General features: G+C 35.7%; 1 protein-coding gene across 2 annotated transcripts in view; it reads left to right on the plus strand.

Moving 5' to 3' along the window:
* CPNE8 (copine 8) overlaps positions 1-27,115 on the plus strand; it is a 234,863-nt gene that overhangs the window by 21,989 nt on the left and 185,759 nt on the right. For both annotated transcript variants that reach the window (XM_040488446.1, XM_040488445.1), the window contains exons 2-3: positions 10,188-10,228; positions 12,227-12,273. In XM_040488446.1, coding sequence (XP_040344380.1) covers positions 10,188-10,228; positions 12,227-12,273 — 88 coding nt within the window. The remainder of the gene's footprint in view (positions 1-10,187; positions 10,229-12,226; positions 12,274-27,115) is intronic.

Raw genomic sequence — 27,115 nt, forward strand, 5'->3', positions numbered from 1 at the left:
ACCCATTAGTAATCACTCCCTATTCCACCTTCCACAGCCCCTGGTAACACTTTAAAAGGATGAACTTTACAGTAAGGCAATTATATCTGAGTAAAGTTGTTATAAAAGAAAGATATGTATATTAGCTAGAAATATTGCACGAGTGAACAGGTCACATAGATACCTCATGAATCCTGTGATCTGCCATTTGTAGTGGTGCTTTAGGCCTAAGGACTTCCTTGGTTATAGGCACAGAATGTTTAGAGGATTCTCTAGACTGATTTGACCAGAAGGTTAGTTGAATCTTGCTACCAGAACATTGTCACATAAGCCTTATGGTGCTATTTGGAATGCCTGAAATCAGCAACAGAGAGCTGGAACTTGGTTAAACCTGTAAAGCATATTGCCTGACTGTTTTGAGTTCCACTTGGTAACAAATGTTTCTTTGTCAGAATTTGGTCTGAGTCTTGGTAGCAAGGTTATAGTATACTCAAAGAGTTGCATAGTCCTCACAATACTTCAGCAATTGAAGGCAACAGACAACTACCAAAAAGTCCACATGGCATAGAAGAATTATTAACAGTTGATACCTAGGAAAATTATTGGCTTTTATGTATTCATCATGTCTCCAATTGCTTTTTACTGAATTATCTCATTAATTTTGAAAGATTTTATTAACCAATTCTCTTGGTTTTTTTTTTTCCCTAGGTACAAAATTAAATCTGCAAGCAATGATAATTTGCAATACTGTGTCTCATTATCACTTTCTATCTTACTCCTTAGTGCTTCCAAAGTGATGAATGATAACATTAGTTGCAGTTCATTTCATTTTGTTCAGAATGTAGCAGGTATTTAGTGCTATGTTAAGGAGTTTGAAGTTTTTGTAGATGTAATGGATTTTATGCAATGAAGCCATTTGATTAGGTTTTACTGTGGAGAACTTTCTCTTGGTGTCTTGACAAATGAACTGAGATACAGGAGGCAGAAAGATGACTTAAGGCTCTAGGGTCTGGGAAGTAGTTGGGACTTGGAAACAGAAGCCAAGGTGGAGAAAAAGCATTAAGGGAGAGAGGGATAGGGAAATGGGGGGTTGGGGAGGATGACTCTGGACTCTGGCTTGGAAGACAGAGATGTGAGTTGGATCGTTTGCTGTATTAGCGTCCTGTGTAACAAAGGACCACAAACTTGTTGGCTTAAAACATCAGAAATTTATTTTCTCACAGTTCTGGAGGCTGGAAGTGTGAAGTCAGCAGCAGAAACTGAGATGCTGGCCAGGCTGCTCTCCCACTGGGACTGTGATGGAGAATCCCTTTCTTGCCTTTTCCAATTTCTGATGGCTGCCAGCATGCCTTGGCTTGTGGCTGCATCACTTCGGTCTCTGAGGCAAGAGTCTTCTAATCTCTTCTGCTTTGTTCATGTCATTGTCTCCTGTCGGTGTCAAATCTCCCTCTGGCTTCCTCTTATAAGGATATATGTGATTGTGTTTGGGGCTCACTCAGATAATCCAGAATAATCTCTTCATCTCAGGATCCATGTCTATGCAGGATTTTTTCCTCTCACATTAAGGCACTTTTAGGTTCTAGGGATGAGGACCTGTCTGGTATGTTTGGGAGGGAGCATTTTGCTGCCTTCCATGGTTGCCACTTACTGAGATATGAAATGGAGCCACAAGATTGGGGTAAATATAATGAGATTAGTTTTGTGCATGACTTTTTGTTTTTTAAGAAGCTCCATGTTCTGGGGGCGCCTGGGTGGCGCAGTCGGTTAAGCGTCCGACTTCAGCCAGGTCACGATCTCGCGGTCCGTGAGTTCGAGCCCCGCGTCGGGCTCTGGGCTGATGGCTCAGAGCCTGGAGCCTGTTTCCGATTCTGTGTCTCCCTCTCTCTCTGACCCTCCCCCGTTCATGCTCTGTCTCTCTCTGTCCCAAAAATAAATAAACATTGAAAAAAAAAAAAAATACAAAACAAAAGAAAAAAAGCTGAAGCTCCATGTTCTGCTTTCAGTGTCTTTTTATCCTGCCCATTTTTTTTTCTTTTTTCTTCTCTCTCTCTCTCTCTCTCTCTTTTTTTTTTTCTTTTCTTTTTTTTTTTTTTTGGTTAAATGTTATGTATCACTTCTCTAGGTGAAAGAAGAGGATTGGGTTTTGTACCTTTTTCTGAAAGCTCGTATTGCCCCAAGCTGACCTTACATTACTTCAAACCAATGGGTTCTTCTGTTTACCTTAGCTCGGGCAAACCAGAGCTCTGATATGTCACATTTTGAAAAAGCCTGGGTTTTCTTTTAAGTAATTTCCAAGAATATCAATCATACTGAATGCCTCTAGAGAAGCATAAAATTTTTCAGCATTATCTGCCCTTGAAATTTCTTTTAATATCAAAACCAAATTCAACCCATGCAAAGGTTGAAAATAGATTTTTGTCACTAACCCATTCAGCTCAGCAGTACTAATAAATACTTTAAACAGCCAATTTCAGCAAAACTGAGAAACACTTAAGGTTATTTTATTTCCAGTTTTAGTGGGGTAATATGTATCACACGTGATAGAGTTCTCCTTGGTTGCTCAGGCTATGAGAGGCAGCTCTCGAACTGAATTTTTAGTCTATTTGCACAACTTCAAACCTGAAAGTCTATTCTTATTTTCTTGAAAGCCAGATAATCTTGTTAAGTACTTTCCAATGACCCTATCCTTCAGAATTACTTGGTATCTTAGAGTCTAGCTGACTTCAGCTTTTCAGTAAGCTTCAGTTTCAAAATACTTCATTTTTTCATTTCTAAAAGCTTTACTTTTTGCCTGTGCATAATCTGTTTGCCTTTTGCCATAGAAATTGTAGTTTCAAGGCACCTGCATCGTTCAGTCAAACTTCTGACTCTTGATTTGGGCTCAGGTCATCATCTTACAGTTGTTAGACTGAGCCCCGTGTTGTTGGGCTTAGTGTGGGGTGTTGAGCCTGCCTGGGATTTTCTCTGTCCCCCTCTCTCTACCCACTTCCCCGCTCGTGCTTGCTCTCTGTCTCTCAAAATAAATAAATAAACTTTTTTAAAAAAGAAATTGTAGTTTCAGGAAAAATATTTTTTCCTTAAATTTGTGTGCTAAATTTCCAGAGATAATATTTGTTCAGTGAATAATAATAAAAAGATGACTAAGTGAGTCAAAGAGGATTAAATATTACATTCAAATCACTTCAAAGATGGGATACATTTTCTTTCAGTTGCTCAAAAAAGTTTTGATTTCCTTGTTTTATATATGAAAATCTTGGAGTGCCTGGGTGGCTCAGTTAAGTGTCTGACTTTAGCTCAGGTCGTGATTTCACATTCGTGATTTTGAGCCCCATGTTGGACTCTGTGCTGACAGCTCAGAGCCTGGAGCCTGCTTCGGATTCTGTGTCTTCCTCTCTCTCTGACCCTCCCCCACTCACACTCTGTCTCTCTGTCTCTCTCGCTCTCAAAAATAAATAAATGAACATTAAAAAATAAAAATATTAAAAGTATCTGAAAACCATTTTGTGTGTATGTGCGTTAAAATGTGCTCTGTGTGTGTGTGTGTGTGTGTGTGTGTGTGTGTGTGTGTGTGTATAGTGGAGATATATATATCAAGAACTTCCTCGTTCTAGTCTATAAGACAATATAATGCCCAGAGTAAGGACCCTGGGCATGGCCTAGTGACATGGAGCATATTTATGATGCCAGTAAAGAAGTCATAGGTTTTTTCAGTTAATGGATTACTTATTAGGGCAAAGGCCATAAATGCCACCTTCTTCTGTTCTTCTTTCCATAATAAGATACTTCACCATACCTAAAGTGAAAAATGCTGATGCTTTTGACTGGATACTAAAACCATTCACTCATTCAGTTGGTGCATGTTGAGCCTGTGCTTATGTGCTAGGTTCTGTGGCTGCCTAAGCAGTGTTTGATAAAGACCTTGAAGGCAGTCGATGCCGAGACTATACTGAATAACAGGTAAATAAAAGGCCCCCAGTAATTTCCTAAATTTTAATTAAGCCCAGAATCATTCTGTTTATAGATACAAAACAAATTTTTAGGAGAGATTGTATGATTCAGAGATGTGGTTCTCTGTCCACATGTGGAAAATTTAAGCTGGACCCTGTTTATTTATAGCTTATATGTTTGCTCCTATGGAAAATTAAATAGAACAGTATCTTATTTGGCTCTATTCATAAACTATATTTTTGTTTTAATTAAAAATTAAGTAGATCGGGGTGCCTGGGTGGCGCAGTCGGTTGAGCGTCCGACTTCAGCCAGGTCACGATCTCGCGGTCGTGAGTTAGAGCCCCGCGTCAGGCTCTGGGCTGATGGCTCAGAGCCTGGAGCCTGTTTCCGATTCTGTGTCTCCCTCTCTCTCTGCCCCTCCCCCGTTCATGCTCTGTCTCTCTCTGTCCCAAAAATAAATAAACGTTGAAAAAAAAAATTAAAAAAAAAAATTAAGTAGATCAATTCCAATCATATATAGCAGTATAACCCTTTATGTGTAAACTTTGTTGACCACAAGTAGCTGTACTTTTGGAGCTCACTTCATATCTTCAATTTGAAGATTTAGTCCCTAAAACAACTATGTTGTGTGTTTTGTTAAATTAGCACTTTAGAAGGTCACAAATAGCAAAATTGTTTCTACAGTGAAACTATTAACTTTAAAATTCATAACATATATAGAGTAAATTTTCTTGTCCAAATTGCATTTGTGTTAGAATGATGATATGTTTCCCTTTTAAAGAATTTTAAATCAAAAAGAATATTTATCAGGTGATTTCATTTACTGAGTGGGAAAGAACGAGCAGCATGCCTACAACTTTTAGGTTAACTTGCTTACAGATCCCTTTATCTTAATTGATCATGTTATTCTATGATCACTGTACATATGAAGTATTACAAGTTTTAATAATCCACTCATAAAGCCAAATTATATGTAACAGAGATGGATACTTGAACTTTATTTTATTTTATTATTATTATTTTAAATATTTATTTATTTAGAGAGAGAGGGCGTGAGCATGTGTGAGCGGGGAAGGGGCAGAGAGAGAGAGAGAGACAGAATCCCAAGAGTCTCCAGGCTGTCGGCAAAGATCCAGATGCCGGTCTTAATCCCACAAACCATGAGATCATGACCTGAGCCAAAATCAAGAGTCAGATGCTTAACCAGCTGAGCCGCTCAGGTACCCCTAACTTTTTATAAATAAGGTAGTTCAAGATGTTCATTTTTTAAGGTTTTAATTATGTAGACATACCTATAAATTGTTTTTTCCCACTAGTATATTTTTAAAAATATAGGATGGGGCGCCTGGGTGGCTCAGTTGGTTGAGCGTCCGACTTCGGCTCAGGTCATGATCTCACGGTCCGGGAGTTTGAGCCCTGCGTCGGGCTCTGTGCTTCCGATTCTGTGTCTCCCTCTCTCTCTGCTCCTCCCCAGTTCATGCTCTGTCTCTCTCTGTCTCAAAAATAAATAAACGTTAAAGAAATTAAAAAAAAAATCAAATAAAATAAAAAAATAGGATAAAAGCTAACCATTGTACGTGATTTGTTTTGATGTTGTATCTTAGTCAATTTGACTGTTTTTAGGTTACTGTTCCTTCTCCCCATAATCTACTGTTATTTTCTATACCGTCAAATGTTGCTAATTAGTTATTTCTGTGAATTTGTCTACCTAGCACAGTTCAGGTTTCTTCAAATAAAGGAACATGCCTTTAATATTTATTCTACCTTTGGTAGTGTTTAATTACGTCTTGGGCATAGAGTATTTCCTTGAAAAACACTTGCAGAATTGCCCTGAGGCTTTAAGAAAATTACTATTTTCCAGTGAGAAAAAGACAAGCCTGAGAGGTCGTTTTAAGGGACTAGTCAGCTGTTCAGTATGGGTCTTAGAATGATAATTAATAATAAAAACTACAGGGGTGCATGGGTGTCTGAGTCGGTTGAGCATCTGACCCTTGATTTCTGCTCAGGTCATAATCCCACGGTGGTGAGATCAAGCCCTGCATGGGGCTCTGCACTGTTCATGGAGCCTGCTTGGGATTCTTTCTCTCCCTTGGCCCCTCTCTCGTGCTGGTCTGTGTTCTCTCTCTCTCTCTCTCTCTCTCTCTCTCTCTCTCTCTGTCAAAAAAATAAAAAAAAAGAATAAAAACTACAGTGATAAAAAAAAATTGTAATTTTCATGTTGGTCAATCAGTATAGTTCTGTGCTAATAATGATATGAGAACTACCTTACAATTGGAAGGTGACTTGGGCATAAAATCAGAGAAGGCAGGGTTATAGAAGGAGCTGACTTGTCATCAAGGGGGGGGTAGCTTGATGTATCAGTCACTGTTACAAGGGATCAGTACCTGTGAGGATTGAATAGTTAAGGGGGAGTCAGGGAAGCCTTTCTCCTGGATGGTCCTGGAAAGGTGTTACTAAATTCTTGCTTATCTGTTCTTCTGTTTTAGGTTTTGTGCAAATTACACCTCTTCCATTAACCTAGTATTTCTTCATGCAGGTTAGAGCTTAATTAATTGGGCCTCAGTTTTAGTGATGCTATTTCAATTGTACTCTTTTAAGTCCAGGGATTTTAATTGAAATTTGAGAATGAATGGTTACTAGAACAACTCAGGCAATTTGTGGATTATAATTTTGATTGGGTTATTTCTTCAGGTAAGTTTTCTTCTCATATACTGTATTTTTCAATAATTTATTTTCAGGACTTTGCTCTCTTTCTTGTTTTGGCTACATCTAGATTTACAGAATAGAAAGATACATTCAGGATTTTTAATCTATTCTTGAAATGCAACATCACATTATAAAATTATAGGCATAAAGGGATAGGTATCCTGAGTCAAGCAAATTACAACCTCATGGAGGGAAGAGTAACTTTCCCATATAAAAGTTAATGAGTGGTGTGTGTGTGTGTGCGTGTGTGTGCGCGCGCGCGCATTGTTTCTTATAGTGCCTCATATAGAAAACTAAGACATTTTTCTATGAATAAATACGGTTATGTTTGGTCTCTTATCCTAATGTCTTTATTCCGTAGTCAGGATCACTCTTCATATTGGTCTATGGACAGGAATTTATTTTATTTTATACTCCAGTGGCTCAACCAGTAGATGTAATGGGAGACCTTCCAGATTTCCCAACCCTCATAGGAAAATAAGTTGTTTCTTTTGGACTTATCCAGACACTGTGGCATTTTGTAAAGAACAGAGAAATCCAGTTCAGAGATACAGAAGGGTTGACTCTTTTGGATTAGTCAGTCCGAGGCTGTGTGTATCTTATTCATTTATTCAGTGCCTCTGAGCCTCAGCTTAGCTTCTTTTTTATAAAACAGCCTTTGCAACACCTCTTATTTTACTTAATGTGAATGTGCTTTATTTTTAATAGGATGTTGAAAAGGTAAAAACCTTCATTCCTATCATCAAACCAAACTTTGTGATGCATTTTGGTAATTGCTGGCCTTTTACAGTATATATACTATTTAAGAATATTTGCCTTTTCTGAACTTTTAAATTCATACATGTTTGAATTTAGTAATGAAATTTATCGTCAAACAGCAACGGGAAAGTCAAATTGCAAATTTCAGGGGCTAATTTATGATGAGATTATGGAGTTTTATTTCTCATCATATATTGAATCTAAGATTTTTTTATTTCTTTATTTTTGGCCTTACCATGTGTAATATGGACCATAATGGTTAGAAGAAACCATGTGACCTCTAGAATCTATGTTTTAAAATATTTGTCTTTATTATTGATAGAAATCCATTATTGTATATTTGGGGCTAAAAACTGTAGTTTTTTATTTTTTAAAGAAACTGTAGGGTTTTTTTTTTAAAGCATGGAAATCACATTATTTTCTTTTAAATATGTGTATAATGTAGTATTTGAGTCCCAATCACATTGCAATATTTTGCACTGTCTTCTCTCCTACATTTTTATGAACTCTGAAAGGAAGAGCTAAATTACATTTTTAAGGACACTAATGAGTGAAAGGCTAGAGATATGGGAAGGGCTGAAGAACTTCCACTTAAGTGGAGAAGCACCTTTGTAAATATGTATCACAGTAATTTTTCAAATGGAAATGCTTTAATTTACTGTTTGCTAACCATTGCTGGAGTCACTATGTCTGCTTAGGATACAGAGGATTATTTTAATTTGATTTTTGACTAGTGGTTCTTTGAAGCTGACTTAATTCCAAATATAAATATATCTGATATTTTCTCTTCCTTTTAGGAACATTTCAAGACATGATGTCATTTATTTTGGTCTGTGCTGCATTGTTCTGTTGACTGTTTTAATTTTCTCTTTGTACAGTGATTCTATGGATGCAGTAACTTTTGAGAACCTGAAATAAGAAAGGATATCATTGGATAATATCAAAGGATAACATTGATATTAAAATAGGCCATTCAAATACCATGGGCAGCACAGATATATGCACATGAGTAGCAGTCCTGAGTGGAGGAATAAGACAGTTTGTAAATATGAGATTTTTAGTATAAGTATTAAGAATAAAAATGTAATTAATGATTACAAATTATTGCCCATTAATAAAAGATGAATATGAAATTTAACTTTGGAACCTTTAAATCATCATTCTAGATAGCCGCATTTTTCATGCAAGGATATAGCTTCAAATTACTACGTTTTAGGAAAAAATCTGTTTTTGATGGAAACTTTTCTTTTTTATCAAAGTTTATTTTTTTTTTAATTTTTTTTTTCAACGTTTATTTATTTTTGGGACAGAGAGAGACAGAGCATGAACGGGGGAGGGGCAGAGAGAGAGGGAGACACAGAATCAGAAACAGGCTCCAGGCTCTGAGCCATCAGCCCAAAGCCCGACGCGGGGCTCGAACTCACGGACCGCGAGATCGTGACCTGGCTGAAGTCGGACGCTTAACCGACTGCGCCACCCAGTCGCCCCTATCAAAGTTTATTTTTGAGAGAGAGAGAGAGAGAGCACAAGTGGGAGAGGGACAGGGAGAGAGGGGGATGGAGACTTTGAAGTGGGCTCTGCTCTGAGAACAAAGAACCCAATGCAGGGCTTGAACTCACCAACTATGAGTTCACGATTTGAGCAGTAGTCAGATGCTTAATTGACAGAATCACCCAGGTGTCCCTAGATGGAAATTTTTCTAATTGTCTTATTAATCAGGGCATACCGAGTTAACTTTTTTTGATTACTCAGGGTTATCGTTATGAGCATATTGTTATGAGCATAAATGACAGCATTACTGTCCTTGAAGGTAACAGGATACCCCAATACCAGAGGAACCAAGACCTTCACAGTTACTGATTTTCCATTTTTATTCTGGTTTAGATACAGAAATATCTGTAAATAAGAACCAGTAGATGCTAATGATGGCCTCTTCTACCTTTTAAACATTTTCTTCTACTGAAAAAATCTTTAGGCAAGATCTGTGTGTTCATCTTGAATTCCCAAACCACAATAGCAATGTAAAATTCCTCAGAATTGATGTCACAGAAATGTCAATAGATGGTGCTTCCCTGTCACCTTCTAATTGTGTGAACTAATGTGATCATGTGCTCTGAATCCAAAACAATTTTTCATCAGTAACAGCTCACAGTTCAATTCAGGAAACATTTTTGACCATCTGTATACTGATTAATGAAGGGATAAAAGGAAACTTGAAATAGTTAAATTTCTTTCTTTCTTTTTTTTAATGTTTTATTTTTGAGAGAGAGAGAGCATGAGCAGGGGAGGGGCAGAGAAAGAGAGGGGGACAGAGGATCCTAAACAGGCTCTGCACTGACAGCAGACAGCCCGATGTGGGGCTCGAACTCATGAACCATGAGATCATGGCCTGAGCTGAACTTGGATGCTCAACCGACTGAGCCACCCAGGTGCTCCAATAGTTAAGTTTCTCAAAGAGATTTTAATATAAGAATGTGGAGTGTTTTTGATATCAACCAGCTGTAGTACAGGACTGAACAAATAGGCTCCCTCACCCTGGCTTCCTGAACTTCAGTGATGTTCATTTTGAATAAGTATAACCAGATCTTTAGTGAATTTTTATTTAGTCATATGTGTATACTTAATATACATATATAATGTGTATATAACATATATCAAAGACCTATATATTACAATATATACTCTATATGTATTACATATATAATCTATATAAAGGTTACATATTTATATACATTTATGTATTTATGTAAATGTTTTGGCCTTATATTCATCTAACATTTTCTTTTATTCAACAGAAATCTCCTTGATAGAGACACATTCTCCAAATCTGATCCAAGTAAGTATCTTTTACTTGCTTTTTTGAAACAGTCTACTTATTTTTCTTACTTGATTTTGCAAAATTTGTATGAAACTTATAGTTCTTGTTTATTTTTTAATTTAAATTTTTTAAGTTTATTTATTAATTTTTAGAGAGGAGAGAGCGCAAGCACTAGCAGTGGAGGGAAAGAGATAGAGGGAGAGAGGAAATCCCAAGCAGGCTCCGCCCTGTTAGGGTGGAGCCAAATGGGAGGCTCTATCCTAGGGAGCAGTGAGATCTTGACCGGAGCCCAAATCAAGAGTCATATACTCAACTGACTGGGCCACGGGGGCGTCCCCTCCCCTTTTTATCTTAAATACAGTTCTTGTTAAATATTTGTTTTAAAGCGCAGACAGCACGAAGTGGGATAGTCTCAAGCCCTGCATCTCATGTACCTGGGCAGTAGTCTGGCTAAAGAGAGGGAGTTGCTTAGCACTTTGAGAATAAGACAAAGATACAATGGGAGACAGTTGACTTTGAAATTGAAACCTCATGGTATTGCCATATGGTAGAAATTATATTTGAAAGGTGACCATAATGGACCATAATTTTAAGTGATTTAGCCCCAGAGTGAGACTTTTCCTCCTCCTCCTCCTCCTTTTTTTTTTTTTTTTTTGTAAAAAAAAGGGGTATGCAAAGGCAGGTTTAACCATGGATGTGCTGAATTTTTTGATTCCTAATTACATATATTGAAAAACTGGAGATAACTTGTCAAATGAAAAAGATAGTTTAAATTAGAAAACAGCTGCAGTAATGTGCACATCAACAAGTGTTTCCAAATCCTGTAGTAGTTACAAATTAATATCCTGCACCTCTTCATCTCTACAAATATGTGGGCCAATGTGGATTAATTACAGGTGGAAGGTTTTGTAAGATGTTAGAATTCTTGAGGTACTCATTGGGGAAAAAGCATTATAATTTGTGGGTATTAAAAATTCCCGGGGCTCACTTGACAAATGACTGGGAATTTTTTTATCCCTTAATCTTTACCCCAAACACTTCATTTCTCTTTTTGTGACTTCCTTTCATGGTTGACAGGCTTTCTTACCAGTTTACAAATATTGAGGGTGGGAGCTGTAAATGTCATATGTAGACTGTGATATGCTCTAGATTGTCCTTCTTGTGATGACATTGAGCATTATAGGTATTGTAGGAAGAGCTTGCCTTATGTCTAGTAACATAACGAAATATTTCAAACTGTTAAACTGTAGTTTAAAAATTTATGTATATGTGTAGAATAATGTAGATGAAAACATTAGCGAATAATTATTACATGTTTTGTGCCTAGATCTATGCATGTTAGGTTCTAAAGATCTGATATAGTTTTCATTTCATTTCACTTATTTTATTTTTTTAGGTAGTTTTTATCATTTGATGTTTTACTAGCAAATTTCTTATAAGAAGAAAGCTAGGAATTAGGAATTTTTTTGTTTTTGGTTTTTGAGAACAAGCAAGCAAGCGAGCAGGGGCGGGGAGCAGAAGGAGAGAGATAGAGAATCTTTTTTTTCTAAATTTTTTTTAATGTTTATTTTTGAGAGAGAGAGAGACAGACAGACAGAATGTGAATGGGGGTGGGGCAGAGACAGAGGGAGACATAGAATCTGAAGCAGGCTCCAGGCTTTGAGCTGTCGGTATAGAGCCCAACACGGGGCTTGAACCCATGAACCGCGAGATCGTGACCTGAGCTGAAGTTAGTCGCTCAACCAGCCGATTGAACCACCCAGGTGCCCTGAGAGGTAGAGAATCTAAAGCAGGCTCCGTGCTCAGAGATGAGCCTGACTCATGTCTCCATCTCACGACTGTGAGGTCATGACCTGAGACGAAATCAAGAGTCAGACACTTAACTGACTGAGCCACCCAGGGACCCCCAGAAATTATTTTGATGTAGCTTTTGGACAGCTGGAAAAAAAATTGTATACATTCATATGTTGTATTTATAAAAAGACATTTATACATTTATTTTTTCATCTTTTATAGTTTGTGTCTTATATGTACAAGGAGTTGGAAATAAAGAATGGAGAGAGGTAAGAATTAAAAAATTCTTAAAAATCATTGTACTGGAAAATATGGTATAAGTTAAAATTTGGTCAAGGTGATACTGTCTTGATTTTAGTTATTTTAAGTGTTCTTCAACCCAAAGATTGGATTTTTTTAATTTTGAAAGTCATCTTTGTGTGTGTGTGTGTGTGTGTGTGTGTGTGTGTGTGTGTGTGTGTTTTATTTTGGAGAGCAAGAGAGAGAGCATGAGTGGGGGAGAGGGGCGGGGTGTGGGGTATTGAGAGAATGTTAGGCAGGCTTCATGCTTAGCATGGAGTCCTATGCGAGGCTTGATCCCATGGGATCATGACCTGAGCTGAAACCGAGAGTTGGAGACTCAACCAACTGAGCCATCAAGGCACACCGTGTTTTGTTTTTAATGATCCTCGATGTTTGCCTGATTTATGGCCTTCTTATAGAATAGTCTAGCCTTGAAACTTGTCTCTGTCTAAAGTAAATTTAATAGTTGCAATCCTTACACAATTGAAGTCTGGATTTAAGTCTCACTTTTAGAAGTCAACTGCTGATTTTATAAAATATTACTTTAAAGGATTTTAAGTGTGGAGCTTGATATTAACTATCACCTTCTTTTTGCCGGTTAGTAACTTATTGTTTGAAAGTGAGGTAGAAACTCAGTTTCCTAATGCAGACCTACTTTGTTTAATGAAATAACAACAAGGAGGCAGAATTATTTTAGTTAATTTATATTCTAGAGTATCTCTCCCTTCAAATGGAAGGATGATCACTGGAAGAGAGGGGATGCATATTAAAATAAAAGGCATTTCTATCTGCTTGTAGTTGCTGGTTATCCCAGGAAGTTAGCGCATTGTTTTAATGAGGTTACAGTTTCGGGTGAGATTTCCCTGGTGAGATTTCCCTAGTGAGATCTGTGCTATTTGTTGCCATAGATTGCTTTGCGGCCAGCCCTTTTACCAGCGTGTCTCAACTGTGAGATAGAGGATAAGAATAGGTCATTGTAATTTATTCTCAAAACTGGCAGAATAAACCAATTCAAAAATTGCCCCTACTGATAATGGGTCAGTGGGATAGTGAGCACCAGTTTCTCATATTTAATTGTTGCTGGACATTTCCATGTGATATTTTTCTCAAAGTCTATTTATACAAATGTAAATTCATCAGCTTTACCTTACGGCCACTGCCTCTTTGCTCCACATATAGCTAATGGCATCACCAGCCAAAATATCAAACTGCAATTTTTGCAGTCACTCTTGACTTTTCCTCCCACACCTTTCCTGTTTACCAGTTATCCAGTGGTGTGAATTCTCTTTAATAAAAAAAAAAATCTCAAATGAACCACATCCTTTATTCATTCAGACCTATGTTATCTTAGTCTTCTCTGTTATAACATTCTCGTGAGTGCGTGCTTCTCTCTCATTCCTCTAATTTTTCCTGTGATTATTTTCCTAAGAGATATCCTGTCTCTTGTCATTCACTCTAGAGTTCCCTTTCTCAAAGGCCTGGGGCCATCCAGCGGAACTGCTGACTGACCATAAGAGTCAGGCTAGCTGGGGGTAAGCACTTACTAGGAGTGTTCAGAAAATAACATTACTGGAGGGGCCAATAAAGGAACTGAGATAAACATTCAAAAGGTATGGGACCAGGCATCTGGGCCAATACAGATCCCTAGTGAAGAGGCTTTTCTATTGCCTACACAACGAGATATGAATTTCTTTCTTACTTTATAAGATCTTTCATAATAGTAATGACTAATATTCTAAGTTGTTTAGATATATTGACTAATTTAGCTTGTACAATAACCTTGAGAGGTAGAGACTATTCTAATTCTTATTTTGCACATGAGGAAACTAAAGCACAGAAAGCTTAATTGATATTATGAAATCTACCCACTTATAAATACTGGAGTAGGGATTTCAACCCAGGTCATCTGGCTCCAGAGCCCTTGCTCTTAGATCACCTTGCTTTGCAGAATCCTTATCTGATCCCAACATTCACATTCTGGTTTTATTGATGGAAGGAAATTCTAGAAATTGATTTTTGGGTTTTATTCTTATTTAAGCTTGACTCTGAGTGAAAGACAAATTAGGAAAAAGGTCTACTATTTAGGGAAAATAACCATAATAATAAAATAAAACAGAAAACACAATTCTTCTTGTTTATTTTTTCTCCTTGAAGGAGTAAAAAGAGTTAGTAAGAGGGAACAATACTCAAAGGGGGCATAAGAAAAAGTAGAAATTGCAAAAGTGATGAGAAGTACGACCCAGAATTATCTAGTGTGGATAGGAGCAGATGGAGGAAGATGAAGAGAAAGCAGTTAAGAGGCAGTTTCAATAGACAGCATTTAAGAAGAATTAAGTGTTAAAAACTGGAGAATAGTCTGGAACAGTAGAAAGGAAGTGCCAGATGCAGGAGACAAGCATTTAGGAGCTAAAATCCATTGTATTTAACAGCTAATTGAACTTGCTGGATAAAGGAAAGGTGTGAAGGAATTAAATACATTATGTATATTATTAAATCTCCACAAAACCATGTGAGAAAGACAGTTTCCTTATTTTGAGAGCCAGTGTGATATAGTGGCTAAGGAAGTGCATTTGACCTCTCTTGTTTCTTAATCTGTGATGTGGGAAATAGTAGAGATTCTAGCATATGGTGGTTCAGAGGATCAAATGTGAACCACTGATAACAGTGTCTGGCACATAGTAAACGTTATATGATTAAGGATACATGGGGACTGTAAGAGATCAAAAAAAACTTTTGTAAGGGTAACAAAACTAGTAAGGGGCAGGTCAGTAAATTCCTGCATTATAAAATTCTGTAGAATTCATTGCACAAGCCCAGCTGTTGATGGGAAAATGACCTATGGGATTTACTTGGCCTCAAACCTAATACGAAGCAGTGGTGTTACGCAGCTGCTAAAAGGCTAATGCAATCTGAGGATGCGGTGATGGATGTGCAGTGCTTGCATCAAAGAAGATAATGCTGTTATGTTGAACTACATGAGATTGTCATTTTCGCATGTCAAAAACGGTCGAGTGTTGGCAATTTCATGTGATTCAATCAGATTCTATTGTATTTTGCCCTGGTGGGAGCAAATCTGGAGTGTTACTTCTCAGTCCTCCATTTGAGACCCCCAAAATGCCAACTATGTATTTAAGGAGGGTTACCATCTTGACGAAAGGGATAGAGGCTATGCCATAGGAATAAAGGAATGTTTAATCTAAAAAATGCAGACTGACTATTCATAGTAAATGTCTTTAAAATCTTAATGTATTTTCATTTAGAAAACGGGAGTACACTTACTTGATGTTGAAACGAACAAGGAGGAAACAAAAAAAATTTGGCTCAAAGATGGAGAGATAGACATTATTTAATCGAATGTGAGGAAGACCTTTGTAACACTTAGAGTATCCCACGGTGGAATGTATGTGGATATAGTGGAACTGTAGCCACAGTTCCTAGAATTGTATGCTGGCATTAGAGTGGATGTCCTATTTCTGGAAGTATTCATACGGGCTGGACTAATTCACCAGGAATGAAATTGGTGTCAGTTCTAATTTCCTAACTAGTCTGCTTTTTTATGAGACTGTAGGGTTCAAAAGAGTTTTCTAGTCATTTTATCAGTTCTTCCAATCATCTTTCAAGTATTGAACATTATTTTACAAGATGACAGCAAAAATCACTGTGGTAACTACACTCAAGATATTTGGAATCAGATAAGCAAACAATATTATAGATACTTTATTAATAACTTTAAATCCATCCACCCATTTATCAATTTGACATATTTTTAAGTGCCTGTTATGTGGTTGCAATGGTGGGTTAGATTTTTAAATAGAGGGTATTTCTGCCTCAAGGAGCATGTAAAATATGGTAGAATTTTACCAGCAACTTTAGTGTATCTATACTATCAATATGCTGATTTAGGTATCACAACTGTGTCGTAATATAGCAGTTGTGTTTGTATTTGAATTTAGTTATATTCTGGAAAAATACATAGTAATTAGCTATATGATTTTATGTTCTGGGATGAATTATCTTTAGATAGCAAGGATTAATAAAAAAAGGAGCTTAAAATATGTTGAAATAAATGCTCCAAATAAAGAGATGGAAAAAAATATTTAAAATTGATCTGTAGTTGAAATCTGCAATTTAAAAGTTATATCTGACACTATTAGAATTACCTGCATATCTTATATAAATTCTAATAACTATGAATTATCAAAAGCTCTTGAAGTAATTGATCTTTTAAAACTAAAATTATTTTTCAGTGCATAACAGTTTTGGAGCTAGAAATGATACTTAAGTGCCATGAATTATGAAAATATGAAAACCTCTTGGTGGCAAGTGGAAACTGCAAAGTATTATCCCTGAGGATGCACACTTAACTTTGAGAGGTTCTGAAAATGTTGCAATTAACTTCTTTGAGTTAAATTTTAGTTATCCATAGGTAATCTATTTTGTGAATTGCCTTTTTTTGTAACATTCTTTTTTTCTTAGACTTTATATATTTATTTACTTTGGGGGCAGGGAGAGAGAGAGAGAGAGAGAGAGAAAGAGAGAGAATCTCAAGCAGGTTCCATGCTGTTGGTGCCAAACCCGACAAGGGGCTCAATCTCAAGAACCATGAAATCATGGCCTGAACGGGAATCCAGAGTCCTATGCTTAACTGAGTGAGCCATTCAGGTTCCCCTGTGAATTACTTTTAAATATTTAAAATTATAGAGTTAGTTTCAGATTCTCTAAGTTTGTATGTGATAAAAGAAAGCAAGCTGAAGTTTTTATAATCCGCAGCGATCACAGTTTGGAGGCAAATCTACTGCCACGGGTTGATTACTGTAATTTGACATTGTCTCTGCTTCTGAACCATTCCTCTGACTTTGAGCTATTTTAACATGTATTTTTCTCCATACTGAATAATATATGTATAATATATGAACACACAAACATATTCAGAAAGGATGAGAATATTGCTTATAGCCCAGCTTAAACGATACTTTACCTATTTGACTTTTCTAAACTTCACAACTAGAATTTCTACCTTGCCCCTTTGAAATTCTGTAATTTCTATATGTTTCTCATGGTCCTTGTCACCTTCTTCTTTATATCATTCAACAAATATCAGTGTTTTGTTTTTGTTTTTTTTTTTTTTTGTGAACATACTATCTTTGGACTCTCAGCTTCACTTCTTAACTCACTGCTCCTTAAAGGTCAACCTCTTGCACAATAGCATTTAGGATAGGGCTTTGTTCTTACAAGGTGCTCAGTTAATATTTGTTAAAAGGATAATTTTGAGGATACACTCAAACGTAGGCACACACTCAACTCTCCTGGTTTCAGAACTTATGAGTTGGAACAACCCCTGTAGATCATTGGATGTAAAGGTCACATTTTTCATGTGAGAACATTTATGTGGTACACTAAATTGAAAACATTTAGTTTTGGTTTCAATTGGTACATCCATTGAAAACATATTTACCTCTTGAAGCTTAGGGGATACAAGTTTCATCCTCTCCTTTTTGTTCTATAAAAAATATTAGACTGAACCATCTAAGGTTATTGATATAGGACTGGCAGCTCCCTACAATCTTTAGGCATGCACTATGGCTAAGCCCCTGAGGGTCCTGTATGGCTACTGACACCACCTTTGCTCTTGGATTCACGCTGCAGAGCAACTGAACATTCTGTTTTGTTTAGTCTTCTCTTCTCTTTTTTTAAAAAGATCTTAAGGACAATATACTGTTGAGCATTCAATCTGCAGATATTGTACTCTTCTCATTGGCATTTGAAGGATTCTTGCGGTATATGTCATGACTTCTTCACTGTGATTGCTTGAGGGGATTGTAATGGAAGACATGTGAGGTTCTCTTACAAGAACACTTGCATGGCATACAGTTGAAAGAATTTTGTAGTACCAGTATCTTTGATGGTGTATATAGTCAATCTTATGGCATTATTATTTTAGCAAAAATATTTTGTGTGCCCCTCAGGAAGATACCCTATACACTCATTTGAATTCCCAAGGTCAGCCACACCAGTGTTGGAAAGAGACCTTTGGGCCTTGAAATTTTTCTCTTTAGAAAAGGACGTAAAGTAGATTGACAAATATTCCTGGTTACAGATAACTAAAAGCGGTGGCTTAATATAAGTGTCCATTCTTTATAACGCTCAGGGAAAGTCGATTAACTCTATGAGTGTTCTATGACCCATTGAATAAGAATCATACTTTGATAGAACTTTGCTGATTGATTATTAGTTGAAGAATTAGTAGAATAATTTTGGTCTTGAGTTATTTTTTTCCTGCTATTTATTTTTTATTTTTCCAGCTTTATTAAGATATAATGGACATATAACATTATATAAGTTTAGAGTGTACAATGTAATAATTTGATATTTGCTTATATTGTAAAATTATCAAAATAAGGCAAGTTAACACATACATATAACACATCCCATTATATATATTTGTGTGTGTGTGTTATGGTAAGAACTTTAAAAATTGACTCTTAGCAGCTTTCAAATTTACAAAATAGTTTTGTTAACTATCGTCACTATGTATACATTACATTTTCAGAACTTATTCATCTTATAACTGGAAGTTTGTACTCTTTGACCACTTTTGCCTATTCCCACCACCCCGGCAACCACTAGTCTGTTCTGTTTCTATGAGCTTTGCTTCTTTTAGAGTCCACATGTAAGTGAGATCATGTAGTATTTGTCTTTCTCTGACTTATTTCACTTAGCATAATATCCTCAGATTTCATCTATGTTGTCTTGCAAATGGCAGAATTAATTTCCTTTTTATTAATGGCTGAATTTCTATTCTTTTTTTTTTAATTTTTTTTTTCAACGTTTTTTATTTATTTTTGGGACAGAGAGAGACAGAGCATGAACGGGGGAGGGGCAGAGAGAGAGGGAGACACAGAATCGGAAACAGGCTCCAGGCTCTGAGCCATCAGCCCAGAGCCCGACGCGGGGCTCGAACTCACGGGCCGCGAGATCGTGACCTGGCTGAAGTCGGACGCTCAACCGACTGCGCCACCCAGGTGCCCCACTATTCTTTTTTTAAATATGCTTTTTTTAACTAAAATTTTTTTTAATGTTTATTTATTTTAGAGAGAGAGAGAGAGAGAAAGAGAGAGAGAAATAGACAGAGCATGAGGAGGGGAGGAGCAGAGAGCCCGGGGGGACAGAGGATCCCAAACAGGCTCCATACTGACTGCAGAGAAACCAATGTGGGGCTTGAACCTTTGAACCGCAAGATCATGACCCAAGCTGAAGTTGGACGCTTAACCGACTGAACCATCCTGGCGCCCCTTTAATATACCTTTTTATTGAAATAAAACATACTCAAACCAAAGGGAAAATAATACGGCATAATAATTTGTTATAGTGAACACATTCATGTAACCACCACCTAGAGCAAGAAATAGAACCTTCCAGCAATTCTGATTGTGCCCTTCTGTCCTTCCAGATTAAACCACTATCCTGAATTCTAACATTATAGGATAATTTGTTTGACCTCCTTGACTCATATTTTTCGCTTCCCACTCTTGCCTCTGGCAGAAACCACCAATGTGTTCTTTGTACCTGTGAGCTTTTTAAATTTATTTTTTATTTATTTTGTTAATATTCTACAAATAAGTGGGATCATGTAATATATGTCTTTGTCTGACTTATTTACCTAGTATAATGTCCTCATGGTCCATTCATGTTGTCACAAATGGCAGATTTCCTTCTTTTTTTATGGCTGAATAATATTTTACTAAATATAGTAGAATATAGTATAACCCTTTCTTTATCCATTCATTCACTGATGGACACTTAGGTTGTTTCCATCCCTTGGCTATTGTAAATAATGCTGCAATGAACATGGGGATGCATGTAATTTTTTGAGTTAGTATTTTTGTTTTCTTTGGATAGATACCCAGAAATGGAATTGCTAAATCATATGATAGTTTTATTTTTAATTTTTCGAGAAACTTCCATGCTGTCTTCCACAGTGGCTCCACCAGTTTACATTCCCACCAATAGTGTAAAAGGTTTCTCTTTTTTCCACATCTGCCCCAATACTAGTAATTTCTTATCTTTTTGATAAGAGCCATTCTAACAGGTGTGAGGTGCTATTTCACTATAGTTTTGGTTTGCATTTCCCTGATACTTAGTGATGTAGGATACCTTTCATGTACCTATTGGCCATCTGTATGCCTTCTTTGGAAAAATGTCTATTCAGATCCTCTGCCTATTTTTTAATTGGATCGATTTTTTTTAACCATTGAGTTATAGGAGTTCTTTATGTATTTTGGTTACTAAACCCTTATCAGATACATGATTTGCAAATATTTTCTCCCATTCAGTAAGTTGCCTTTTCATTTTTTTGATGGTTTCCTTTGCTGTGCAGAAGCTTTTAAATTTGAGACATTTGTTTATTATGCTTTTGTTGCTTTTGCTTCTGTTGTAAGACTGAAAAAAATTATCACCAAGACCATGTTAAATTGCTTACTGCCTATGTTTTCTTCTAGGAGTTTATGGTTTCGGGTCTTAAATTTAAGTCTAATCCATTTTGAATTAGTTTTTGCATATGGTGTAAGATAATGGTCCAGTTTCATTCTTTTGCATTTGACTGTCCTGTTTTCCCACCATTTACTGAAGAGACCGTCCTTTACTTACTGTTTATTCTTGGTTCCTTTGTTGTGAATTAATTGATATGCATAGGTTTATTTCTGGTCTCTATTCTGATCTATTTATTTTTGTGTCTGTTTTTATGCCTGTACTACACTGTTTTGATTACTGTAAGTTGGTAATATGATCTGAAATCAGGGATTTTGATATCTCCATTGGTGTGCATATTTTCATTTTCAGTACACACTATCACATCATTTTCCAGAATTTTCCATGTGTCATTCCCATTGCAAAGCATTCTTGCTAATGCTTTGTATTGCCAGTCTTTTTAATGTTCCATTCTGGTTAATGTGCAAAGATATCTTGTTTGGATTTTAACTTCCTGCTAATTAATGTGGCTGAGCACCCTTTGTCAGGCCTCATGCCCATTTGGCTATCTGTTATGAAGTGCATGTTTGTTGTTTTTCCCATTTTCTTGTTGATTTTTAGGAGTTATTTATATCGTTGGGATAGGAATTTTTATTGCGAATATGTCTTGCGAATGTCTTCTTTCCTTTTGCAGCATGATTTTTTACTCTCTGAACTGTGTATTTTGATGAATAGTCCTTAATTTAGGTCAACATAGCAGTCTATTCCTTTATGAGCTATGCTTTTGTTCTGTTAGAGGAAACTTTCTTATTTGAAGACCATGATGATGTTCCCCAGTGTTATAATTCTAGAAGTTTTATTGTTTTAACTTTTATATTTAGATTTACAATTCCTCTGGGATTAATTTTTGGGTATAGTTTGAGGTAAAATTTACATTGATTCCATATAGTATCTAATTGACCCAGGAACATTAATTGAAGAAGTTTCCTTTCTCCACTGCACAATCATATTACCATTATCATAAATGAAATGACTGTATTCGTGATGGCCTTGTTAGGATTCTGTTGTGGTATACTCTGTTTAATAACTGTTTTCATAACTAAATCTGGTTGTTTGTGCTTTGGAGTTTTTTTTTTTCCCTTCAAGATTTTCTAGGCCAAAGATTAGCATTTTTTCTTTTTTTTTTTCCTTGTAAAGGACCAGATGTAAATAAGGGCTGCATAAATATTTTAGGCTAGGTGGCCCTATGATCTCTCTGGCCATTGTAGCATGAGACCAGCCATGGACAATACATGAATGCTTTATCGTGACTTTGCTCCAAAGAATCTTAATTTATTCAGCAGTCAGCAGGCCAGATTTGGCTCAGGGGCTGTAATTTTCTGAATCCTGTTCTAGGATAGTCTTAGGTTTTTACTTTACCACAGAAATTTTGGAATTATTTGCCAGCTTACACACACACATATGCATATATGAGATCTGAGATTGTGTTGAAACTGTAGATCAATTTCAGAGAATTGAAATATGTGAAATAGTATGCCTTACGATCTATGAATATGGATACCCCTCTATTTAAGTTGTCATTAGTTTCTTTTAATATGTGGTAATTTTTTATGTAGAGCTCTTGCACATCTTTAGTTTGATTTTCCTTTAGTGATTTGATATTTTTATTTTAATGTAACTCATCATTTTTCCTTTTTATTTTTTATTGTGATATAGAACATATAATTTAGCTTTTGGATAATAACTCTGAAGTGACCTTGCTCAACTTACTAAGAATAGTTTGTGGATTTTTAAAAAATTTCTGCATAAATTATGCTGATCTACACATTAGAATTTTATTTTTTCCTATCTAATCATGATATTTATTGCACTGACAAGTACTTTTTGTACAGTGTTGATTGAATAAAGGTGGTGATAGGAAGCATCCTTGTTTTGTTCCTGATCTTAAGGGTAAAGTTTTCAGGTATGCATCTATTGAGACGATTATGTTATTGTTCTTTATTTTGTCAATGTGGTGAATTACATGTTTGGTTTTCAGTTAAATATATTTATGGAATAAAACCAACTGATTATGATGTATTTCCTTTTAGATATATTGCTTGCTATGTTTTGCTAATATTTATTAGAATTTTGAATTTATGTTGTGATATTGTTCTATAAATTTCCTTTCTTGTCATAGACTTCAAAAGTTTATTTAGTTTTGAGAGGGGAGGAAGGGAAGAGAGAGAGAGAGGGCAGAGGATCCAAAACGGGCTCCACGCTGGTAGCAGCAAGCTTGATGCCAGGCTTGAACTCACAAACTGCGAGATCATGACCTGAACTGAAGTCAGACACACTACCCACTAAGCCACCCAGGCGCCCCTCTTGTGATAGACTTTAGAGTTTGTTATTTACGCTTAGGCAAGTCTCATTAATTTACTTGAAAGTATTTCCACTTTTTCTGTTCTCTGAAAGAATATATGAAAGGTTAACCTTATACTTAAATTAAATGTTTGGAAAAATTTGCTGCTAAAGCATTCTTAGCCTGGATATTTCTTTGTGGGGTATTTTAATTTCAGATTCATTTCCTTACTTTCATATATGTTTACCCAAGGTATCAATTTCCTCTTCTGTCAATTTTGTGTGCTATGTTTTTCCAAGAATTTGTTTTGCTCAAATTCTTAAACTCATTGGTGTAAAGTTTTTTATAATATACTTTTATGATGTGCTTAATTTCTGTGTATTCTATAATGATGCCCTTTTTACTTTCTGATTTTGATAATTTGTATTTTCCCTCTTATTTTCCCCTTGATGCATCTTAGTAGAGGTTTATCAACTTTATTAGTTTTCTCAAAGAATCAATATTTGCCTTTATTGGTTATTTAATTTATTGTTTTAAGTTTATTAATTATTGCAATTATCTTTGTTACTCTCCTCACATTGTTGGGGGTTTAATTTGCTGGTCTGTTTCTAAATTCTTCAAGTAGATAACAATATTTATTTTTAGTCATTTTTCTTTTGTACTATATGCAGTTTAAAAAAAATTAATGTTTATTTAGTTTTGAGAAAGACAGAGTAAGAAGAGGGGCGGGGCAGAGAGAGAGGGAGACACAGAATATGAAGCAGTTTCCAGGCTCTGAGCTGTCAGCACAGAGCCCCATGTGGGGATCAAACCCATGAACTGTGAGGTTATGACCTGAGTAGAAGACCAGTACCCCACCGATCGTGCCACCCAAGCTCCCCTCAACTCTATGCATTTTAGGCTACATTTTTTAAATAAGAAGCTTTATATCCAGCAAGTTTGATATGTTGTACTTTTGTTAGCTTTCAGATTTAAACTATTGTTTTTTTTAAATTTTGAAACTATCTTTAACAGTTTTCTTGGAAACTATCTTATATTTACAGAGAAGTTGCAAATATATAAAGAATTTTTTTCCTTTAAGCCATTTGAGAATAACTTGCCAGTATGATGACCTACAGCACTTGAATACTTTATTGCACAAAAGATGTTCTCCTACATAGCCATAATATAATACTGAGACTTAAGGAATTGACATTGACGTGTTTCTACCACCACATCCTAAGACCCCATTCAGTTCTCACCAGTTGTCTCAATAATACGTTTTAGAGCAGACAGATTCCATTCAGAATTATGTGTTGCCTTAGTTGTCATTTTTTTAGGTCTCTTTTGATCTTGAATACTTACTCAGTCTTTCCTTAACTTTGATGACCTTGACACTTTTGAAAATGGAATGTCAGCTACTGTATAGAATTTCTCTCATTTTGATTTTGTGTGATATTTTCCTTCATAATGCAACCTTGGATGAAATATCACAGAGGTGATACTGCGTCGCTCTTCTTGTATCCCATCTGGTGGCACAGGAGTTTGATTTGTCCCAGTTTGGGTTAGGTTATTTTTGATCACTTGATTAAAGTGATGTCTGCTAGCCTTCTCTACCAAAAAGTTACTTTCCTTTTTTGTAGTTAATACTTATTTTGGGAGGAGACTCTGGGAATTATGTTGGGAAGGTAGTTAATGAGTGTGTGGTGAGATACTTTTTAAGAGTATATAAATATCTCCTTCCTCATTAAACTTTTAATTTATTCATTTATTTTATAAGTGTGGACTCATGGCTTCCTCTTTTATTCAATGGAGTTTTATATATTATACCGTTTACTTTGGGGTTCAAATTTCCATAAATTTGCTAAATGGAAGCACCTTCAAGTTGGCTTCTGTATGTTTTAAAAATGTGCCTTGTCATTCTTTTTTAGCAGTTCCTTCCTTCCTGAGACAAGATGTCTAGGGCTTTTACTCTTTCTCTGGAAATATTTCTTAAATTCTACTTCACATGATATTTGAATAGTTAATCTGGCTCTCTTTCTTTAAAGTTTGCATAGTTTGTCTTTTTTTTCCTCACGATTTACTTTCGATTTTCCTGTGTTTTTGTATTTATAGTGTGTTACTTGTAAGCAGCTGACACTTGGGATTAAAAATAAATCTACATCAATAATATTTATCTTATTTGAAGTGTTTAGGTTATTTACAGTTAATGGGATTGCCAATATGTTTCAGTTTAAACCTACCATTTAGCTATTTTTTTAACTTTTAAAAATTTTATTCATATGTTTTAAATTCTTTATCTCTCATTTCTTTTCTTCTTTGGATTTGACTAAATAATTTTTTTTAGCATTACATATTTTTTCCCTTATATTAGCTTGTTAGTTTTACTTTCTTTTACTATTTTTAGGAGTTACCCTAAAGATTTCAACATACCTATGACAATTTCTTGATATTTTAGAATCCGATAAATTAGTTTTGTCACAACTTTCCAGAAAATACTTAGTCCTAAAACACTTTAATATATAATGTTTGTTTATATATATATATGTATATGTATATATTTGTGTATATATATACATTATGTATATATATTATATATATATACACAAATATATATGTGTGTATATGTATACTATATGTATATACATTATGTAAACACACAAGATAGTTTATTATTATTTTATATCATCAATATTCTTTTTTATTCTACATATATTTACTAGGTGCTCTTCATTTCTTCGTGCATTTGGAGGTTTCCTTCAAGCATCATTTTTTTTTTTAAATGTTTATTTATTTTTGAGACAGAGAGAGACAGAGCATGAACAGGGGAGGGTCAGAGAGAGGGAGACACAGAATCTGAAACAGGCTCCAGGCTCTGAGCTGTCAGCACAGGGCCCGACGCAGGGCTCAAACTCAACAGGCCGCGAGATCATGACCTGAGCCAAAGTCGGCCCCTTAACCGACTGAGCCACCCAGGTGCCCCTCAAGCATCATTTTAATTTCATATGAAGAATTCCCTTTAAAATGTATGTTGGTGCAATTTTGCAGTTGTGTTGTCAGTAATTGTCTCAATGACTACTCTTGTAGAGGGGATGTCCTTATTTTGCATTCACTTTTCTCTGTTGCTTTATTGGAAACACATACAAAAAGCAATGCAAAAAATGAAAACCTTGGTGAATTATTAGAAGGCAAACACCCATGTAACCGTTAACAAGGTCAAGAAATAGAACTTTGCCAGCACCTCAGAATTTTTTTCCATGAACTTTCCCAGAGTACTCTGTTTTTAAAGAGTAACGGTGAGTGTGTTTATGGTTTTTTTATTCAAGTGTGCACTTCTCAACATTACAGTTTGGTCTTGCACACTTCAAAAAATGGTATGTATTTTCTGTGTCTTTTAGTGTACAGCTTTCTCTCCACTCCTTTGTTTTTCTTACAACTTATCTGTTACAGAAACTAGACCATTTGTCCTATAGTTCCACAGTCAGGATCTTTTTCACTATATGCTTATGTATAGTGCAGTTCATGGGTTTTGTTTTTTATTTTTTGTTTTTCTTATTTTTTTTTTTTGTATTTCTACAATTTAATAGATTATGTCAGAAAGTTGATCAGACATGGGTTCAGTTCCTTTAGCAAATTTGTAGGTGATGGCATGAACTTTCAGTAGGAAGTAAATGATGTCTTGTTTTTGGTCTTTTTTGATGTTAGCACCCGTTGATTCTTAGTGCCTTGATTTTTGTTCTTTTTCTACTTGTTAGTTGGAGTGATGTTCTATTCTATTAACATTAGCAGATCATATTGCCATTGCATACTTTATTTTCTCACTTTTAGCCCTAATTTAGTCTTAGTTCTATAAGTAGTGCTCACCACCACTCCGTATGTCAATATCTCTGTAGTAATTTTGGTTATCTAAAGCTCATTCTCTAATAGATTCTTTGGAAGAGCTCATGGGAACAATATTTATTATTCTTTTTTTGTGTGTCAACAACAATTTGTGTGCTTTGAATATACAGAACATAAAATTTTTTATTACAGTTTCTTTCCTT

Source organism: Herpailurus yagouaroundi, unplaced genomic scaffold, assembly GCF_014898765.1.
Source record: "Herpailurus yagouaroundi ecotype Mexico unplaced genomic scaffold, PumYag 166, whole genome shotgun sequence".
In the NCBI taxonomy this organism is placed as follows: Eukaryota; Metazoa; Chordata; class Mammalia; order Carnivora; family Felidae; genus Herpailurus; species Herpailurus yagouaroundi.